The following is a 7877-nucleotide window of genomic DNA, read 5'->3' as shown; positions in this document are numbered from 1 at the left end:
ATCAGACCAGGGCCTGACAAATCAAATAAAACTAGTTTCAGATTATTATTATTATTATTATTATTATTATTATTATTATTATTATTATTATTATTATTATTATTATTATTGATTAAGTGAATGAATGGATAATTGGTCCGGAGGCAGCATGTTGGGGATCAGAAGGGGATTTAATAGCAGAACAACGCGGTCTTTGTGCTACTTTTAATCCGGCCTGTACCCCCCTTCTCCGCCTCAGCTGCTCTACCTCTGCCTCCACACTCAGTTGTCCAATTATTTTAGGGAGGCCAATTTCAAAAATACTTTAGAACAATATATTAAATTTTTTTAAAAAGAATTAATTCAAATAAAAAAAAAAGATATCTTGACAATGTCTCCGGACACCTATGCTTGTTGCTGGGACGACTGTTTTAAGCTTGGCAAGTGGCTATAAAAACGAAAATTGTTAAAAATTTGTGTTTGCGCGCGCGCGGTGTGTGTTTTATAATACTTTTTCGATGTTTGTGTTTACTGCCTGCATATCAACAAGTCTTCTTTGTTGCTGCGGCGACATTTAGATCAAATAGGGACATTAAAAAGACCATATATTATCCTCTATTGAAAGACAACTTGAATGAATAATGAACAATATGTAGATGCGCGTGGGCGTGTGCGCAGAGAGAGAGAGGGAGAGAGAGAAGGAGGGAGGGCTCTGGGTGTCTACTTGGATAAGAAGTTACTTCTAATTAGCCAGTCTCTTCTCGCTCTCCTCACTTGTCCGCCCTGCAGATCAGCATCCTCTTCTTCTCAGGGACGACCAGGGACAGAGAGGCCCCCCACCCGCCTTACAATTTTTCAACACCCGTCAGACCGCAGGCACCAAACTGCTGTGGAGCTGCCGCTGCTGCCGCTGCTGCCGCTGCTTTTTGCCATCTTTCACCCGGCCACGTTATATGTGCGCACTGCAATTACGCACGGCTCTGATGGAGATTCTAACCGGCCTCGATTAGCGAACTGTGCTGTTTTCAGTGTGGTGTATTGACTTGTCGCACCGGGCCGACTTCAGTTGAGGTAGTCTTTCTTTTTTTGACTAGAAGCATTGAACAAACACCAAATCCTTAAAAGCGCCGTGGTTTTACGCGTCAGATGGAAACAAACGTAAAGGGGCTTGGCCAAAGGTGCCTGGCTGGAAGGCAGTAAGTCAGAGTAACGTATAAAAATAGTTGAGGAGAAGGCAGTCAATGGACAATTAAAAAAACAAAACAACCTAAGGCCAAACATCCCAGGAAAAGGAACAAACACCGTTAAAGGCAGTTAGAAGGAAAATAGAGAGAGAGAGAGAGGAGGGAGAGGGAAAGAGAGAGAGAGAGAGAGAGAGAGAGAGAGAGATACACCCCCTGGAGACTAGTTAGGAGACCCGGCCCCCGGTCTGAGAGAAGGAGAGAGCGAGTGAGAGAGTGTTTTAAAGCCGGCAGGAGGCATGATGTCCTACATTAAGCAACCCCATTACGCCGTGAACGGGTTAACGCTGTCCGGCCCGGGCATGGATCTGCTCCACACCGCCGCCGTTGGATATCCCAGTAAGTACTGGCCTTTGACTTCTGTGTGTTTTTAATCTGTGTAAACCTGTAGTTTCTTTAATCGCCTTTATATTAAGTAAACAAATAAAATAAAACAAGGGAAATGATGGAATTAAGTGAAATATTCGTTATGTATTTATTGCTTATATCGCGCAGAAAAACGGTAAAGAAAAAAAAAGACTCAATTTGAATAATATATTTGAAAATTTATCTGTACGGTTATATTTATGATTATGAACCTAAGTGTCTGCTCCGTGTATCAGAACATGTGTTCACTTGACCTATAAATTCAGAGGATTATAGAGTCAAAAAACAATGAAAATGTGTGAGAAGAGAAAGGCCGCCTGTTCTCACACGGAATTAAAACTAACTCCAATCTGTTGCGCTTACAGTGTAACCTATTTACAAAAAGGACAGTCATTGTATTTCATATTGGTGCATTAATAATATATATTTTTTCATGAATGAACACTGAGGTTGTTTATAAAGGCCGATATGCAGCGATCAGCATCTGCCACAGCTCAGAGGATAGTTTGAAACGACGGCAGAAGGCGTGTTGTCGAGCTCGGCCCAAAGTTTACGTTTTTAAAAGTCATAATCCCCGATGTGGATATTCATTTCGTTTCGGTCTTTCTTTTTTTTCCAGTCAGAAATATTAAAAAAGAAAGAAAAACATCAGGCCTGCTGGATCCGCTTATTCGGTCCTATAAAAACGTTTCAATCCCGCACACGTTTGTTTCTTTCCTGAACGCCACATAAAAGATTGAGCTACGGAGACTCGCCACTATTTGTTTGTCTACAAATATCCACAGCAGCGTATAAAATGTGAAACGAAGCCGCAACAGTGCTTATGTATTTAAAGTGTATGCTGCGAATTCAAGAGAAAAATCGGAATTCGTTTATTTGTTCCAGCGTTTTTATTGAAGTGGTTTATATATAGATTTGAATTTCATATTATTTTCATTCATCAGTTCAATCATTTTTTAAATGTAATAAATGCACACCAACGTTGATACATGGCCTTACATGGTCCAATAATTTTTCTGCGGAATTCTTCAGGTATAAACTCAACGTAGATTTTAACGTGGCAATAATAATAATAATAATAATAATAATAATAATAATATTTTTTGTAGGCACCCCACGCAAACAGCGTCGGGAGCGCACGACTTTCACGCGTGCGCAGCTGGACATCCTGGAGGCTCTTTTTGCCAAAACACGCTACCCAGACATCTTCATGAGGGAGGAAGTGGCACTCAAGATCAACCTGCCTGAGTCCAGAGTCCAGGTAACACATTACACTGAAAATTATAATCATATATATTTTCCTATATTGGCAGGGCAAAACACCTGTGTGTGTGTGTGTGTGTGCGCGCGCGTATGTCACAGAGACACACATACAGAAAGAAAGTGAGGGTTTGTTGAGTTCTTATGAAAGCAGCTTGTACATCTTTAATGTTTTTTATCAGCTGCTTTGATTGTGAAATAGTGATACTTAGATATCTTCTCTCTGATGCTCCTGTTCCCAAAGGTCTGGTTCAAAAACCGTCGTGCCAAGTGCCGCCAGCAGCAGCAACAGAGCACAGGCCAGTCCAAACCACGGCCCCCTAAAAAGAAGGCATCCCCTGCTCGTGAGGCCAACACCGAGGCCAGTGCCAACCCCACCAACGGTCCCTACAGCCCTCCTCCCCCTCCTCCAGGCACCGCCATCACCCCCAGTTCCAGCTCTGCTAGTGCCACAGTGTCCATCTGGAGCCCAGCCTCGATCTCTCCGCTGCCAGACCCCCTGTCTGCTTCCACCACCCCGTGCATGCAGCGTACCACCACCTACCCCATGACCTACACCCAGGCCCCAGCCTACAGCCAGAGCTACGCAGGCTCCTCCTCCTACTTCACTGGCCTGGACTGTAGCTCCTACCTGTCTCCAATGCACCCACAGCTGTCGGGGACCGGAGGGGCCCTGAGCCCTATCACAGCCTCCTCTATGGGCGGGCCCCTAAGCCAGTCCCCAGCCTCACTGTCCTCCCAGGGCTACACAGCCGCCTCACTGGGCTTTGGAGCCGTCGACTGTCTAGACTACAAAGACCAAACTGCCTGGAAGCTCAATTTCAATGCCGCTGACTGTCTGGACTACAAAGACCAGAACTCCTGGAAGTTCCAGGTCTTGTAAATAACAGGAGGTGGGGCGTGGGGAGGGAGGTAGAGGGAAGAGGTAAGAAATAAAAAGATAATAATCAAAGTAGGTTGAAAAAAAAAACAAGATTACTTTCTATGTGTTTTAGAAGGAGGAAGAGGTAAACTTGGGACACAGAAGTCCCACCAATCACACATCAGCTGAGGAAGTGATCGGCTGAAATAAACTCTACGTGTTTGTCGTTTCAGAAAAATATCAGTGGGAGTAATGTGATCTGTTGAAGCTCGGTTTGGTGATTGTAACAAAGAGATGGCAATCGTGTTTAAGCAACATAGAAAATCAGCCTTGAAATCAAGGAATGACTACATGTAAGGAAAAAGAGACTTATGTATGCAGAATAAAATCAGACTAGTGAGAACAAGCTTTCCTTTTGATTCGACTGATAAAGCTGAGTTTGACTTGGACCAAATTTAAAGCAGGGCTTATTTGTAAAATTGCCACAGCACAACAACATTTGTAACCTACAGGTTGTTTTTAACATAGAATTGAAATGGACCTTTTACACTGATGAGAACTGCATTTCTTCCTTTCAGACTTCTAATTTTGTTTTTTCTGTCATGTTTTTCTTTGAAAAAGCTGCTTTTTTAAATCATTGAGCTTTGAGAAATGAAAACAGTTCAGCTAACCCAATGTGACACCTAAAGCTCGGTGTCTTTACAGGGTCTTCTCTAAATCACACACAAGCTGATGGTTCCTAGTAGCCTTGCATGACAGTGACCCCTTGCAGCCTGTGTGGGATACGAGCTGAGGGGGGGGAGGAGTAGGTCACTCCAGTGACTGCAGTACGAACCTGTTGCCTTTGAGCATGGTTATAATCATTAGCTGAATGGCTAGTACATTGTTAGTGTAATAAGATCACTTCCACACATTTTGAGGGACAATGGTCACATTGTTGCTAGTTGAGGCAGAGGAACCCCTCTTCATCTCACAGTGGCATGATGAGAGCAGACTGCCAATAAACTGCTGCAGTGAGGTATCTGATGGGAGAGGAGACTGCACCGGAGAAAGGGAAGGGACTGGGCCTACATGCGGCCGACTCACCCCTCCTCCTCCTCCTTTGCTCAGAGTCTGGTGCCTCTCTCAGCTCCAACCTGTAAAGATGTGATGGGTACCACTTTATGTGTTTGATGTTTTGTCTGATTTCTTTTCTTTTTTGTATTAGACTTAAAACAACTTAAGTTTCTTTTCAAATTTGTGAATTTGTTTGAGTAAAATTTGTGGTAATTTGTTTTTAAGTTCATATTACTATCAGTACTATTATAACTATCATCATTAATATTATATCTTCTGCTGACATGGACTTTGCTAATATACTTTTTTGTTGTTGTTTTGTAAATATTAAAACTTGAAAGTGTAATCATGTCTGGTATCAGCTGTGTGTTGTTACACAGGCACTCCACCCAACAGACTCTATCACCCTCTTTCTTAATTTCTAGAAAACTGCCAACTTTTAATTTTTTTTTCTGTTTATATACTTCTGGTTTCTGCTTCTTCTTCTTCTTTTTTGTCAAACTCAGGGGTTTATCCAATAGAAGTAGCAGTATGCTTCTTAATCATTTATTGTACTTACATTTTTTTTTTTTTGCTTTATAATCGTCTCTGCTTATTTTCTGATATGAATTATTTTGTATATTTCATTTGTCTCCTGTGTTTGACCGGTCTCATCACTACCATGCCAGATAGCTACAATGTTTCTGAGACATTAAACAACTTCATTAAAACTCCTGGGTTACTGTGTTCTCTAAGTCATGGATCCTTCCATTTCTCTGCAATTCAGGGCTGCAAGATAGTGCTAAATAGTGATACTGCAAATTTTAATATCGTTCCAATACCAAGGGAATACAGGGTCAGTACTGCTGGTACTAATACAGGTACTTTTAACATATAAAGCCAGCTTTTTTAGGGGAGAGCAGTGTGTCACAATTTATGAGATGAATCATCATCAATTTGGAAATGCATTTTAGTGTCCACTAAATCACTGTGATTTTTATTCTCCACAATAATTAGTTAACACAGAAAGACACATCTTTCAGCTTTCCATTTATTTTTAAACTGGGTTTTTTGGAGACCTGGAATTTAAATTTGCCTGTCTCTGAAGCTTGTTGGGTCAACTCCTGTTGTTTAAATTTGATATGGGCTATTAATAAAACAGAACTGACAGTCACACAAAAAGGATCAGACATTTTTCATAGTGCATGTTTGAGGTATGTTTTTTTCATTTCCAGAAAAATAATGTGCTTAACACAATTCAGTGTGCCTGATATCAACAAAGTACCGATCCTATCACGCTAGCATCAATCCAATATCGATACTGGTGTTGGTAATACTATCGATATTTGGATCGATACGCCCACCTCTACTGCAAGAGAAGAAAATGGAGCACTGGGACATCTATAGTGGGGAACATTAGGAATCCATACAAGAGGCTCAGTGGGTATAAGGCTGAAATGAGAGGGAGCAGGGCAGAGAGGACAGAAAACAGATTAGAACTAACCCTAATACCGAGTCTCACCACCACACCGGGTCCAAACTGAAGCACGAGAGACAGGCAGATTACTTTGGATTGATGGATGTTTCTGTGTGTTCCTGCCACCGATAGGCCAGAGGGTCAGCTTTATGGGGGTTGCGCAAAGTGCACTGGATGAAAGGTTTTAGCCATGCTTCCGGGAACCACATAGGCTATGTCTTTTGTCCCTGTGCACTGCCTTCTATATGCTTTATCCATATTTTATGGTCAACCAGGGTAATACAAAGGCAGTCCATGGGCAGGTCAACCTGCAAGGAGTGTTTGCTATTAGATGTGATGTGACCGGTCTGTGGGCTACGCTTTCTTGTACTGTTGTTGATCTGTCAGCCAGTCGCAGAAAAGAGCAAAGTTATAATATTCTCTAATGCCTCAGATCAATTACTGTCAGTCTGAGCATCAGTCAGACACCTCAGATTAGATCAAGGAACAAAATCCACAACTAAAAATCAGTGTTGATTCTTACAGGACAAGCAAGTCAGTCCCAAAGAATCCCCACTTCAGCTATGAAATGAAGATATTTACAGACAGGAGGAAAGAAAAATGTATTAATAATAATTAATAACTCATCCTTTGGATATTTTTTAGGCTTAATGTTAGGTATATGTGGCTGTTTGACTGATAGAGCCTCAGGCACAGGCAGCCATAGCTGGCTAATTCGACTCACTGAACTGGACCTCACCTCTGTGTTTTGTTGTGTTGGGGCCTTTTTGATTATTTTTCGTGGGATTATCTGAAACTTATTGAATAATCTATGGTGCAAAAACAGAGGAAAGTCACTCGGTGACATGAACAGATCAATGTCATCAAAGGTGTTGATTGCTTCTGTTTGAACAGTTTCTAAAGGCTGCTATTTGTTCTTTTGGGAAATGTTTTGCCTGTTTGGTTTGCTGTAGTTGGGCTGTCACAGTGTGGCCGATGTGCTTTTTTTGGGTTGCAAATTTGCGTTGCCGAGAAAGTTAAGCTTTTGAGCTGCTGGGAATACAGTTTATCTAACAAAATGAGTGAGACTAGTGAAATGCCTGAGGAAAATAGAGGAAAGGAGGACAATCAAGCTTGAAATAAGGGCACTGACTTGAAAAATTGAAAGTCTTCAGACAGAATACAAATTAAATGTGGGGAAAAAAACAAAAGGACTAACATATGAAATTAAAGAGCTTACAAAAAAGGATGAAAATGCAAGGGAAGATTGCAACAAACTGGGGAAATTGATTCAGCTGTATTAAAACCACAAAGAAGCACACGAGTCAGTTATATTAAGTCCCAAAGAGGAAAAGGAAACCCAGAGAGACTGGTTTAAACGTACTACCGAACACAATTCAGGCGTTATGGAAGCTCTAAAGCATTTTGGAGCTTGTAGGCCTTTCTGCAAACTGGTCATGGGGCTGTGGGATGCACTGCTTGCTGCAAATTTAGACATTTCTCCCATTTCCCCAGATGAGGCACCTGGTGAAGTAAAACTGAAAATACTCATTCACTAATGTTCAAAATGACATTCCCCTCTCCAAATCAGACAATATGGCAACAACAGACAAATGTAATACCACAAGTGTGTGGAATATGTAAAAGTGCCATGGTTCTGGGTCATTTTAACCCAGCA

The 7877-nt window shown here is 41.6% G+C and overlaps 1 protein-coding gene across 1 annotated transcript; it reads left to right on the top strand.

The window, feature by feature from the left end:
- Positions 1-94: 94 nt before the first annotated feature.
- Positions 95-5474, top strand: LOC146559240 (homeobox protein otx5-like). The gene is made up of 3 exons (XM_085245101.1): positions 95-1559; positions 2696-2847; positions 3091-5474. The coding sequence occupies exons 1-3, from the start codon at positions 1460-1462 to the stop codon at positions 3727-3729; spliced, it is 891 nt and encodes a 296-aa protein (XP_085101227.1). The 5' UTR covers positions 95-1459; the 3' UTR covers positions 3730-5474.
- Positions 5475-7877: the final 2403 nt, after the last annotated feature.

Source organism: Mchenga conophoros, linkage group LG14, assembly GCF_057382185.1.
Source record: "Mchenga conophoros isolate Kocher_MC1m ecotype Shallow Benthic linkage group LG14, M_conophoros_male_GT1.1, whole genome shotgun sequence".
NCBI classification, from domain to species: domain Eukaryota; kingdom Metazoa; phylum Chordata; class Actinopteri; order Cichliformes; family Cichlidae; genus Mchenga; species Mchenga conophoros.
Note: the sequence above shows the minus strand (reverse complement) of the source record. Positions and strands in the feature narration are given on the sequence as shown.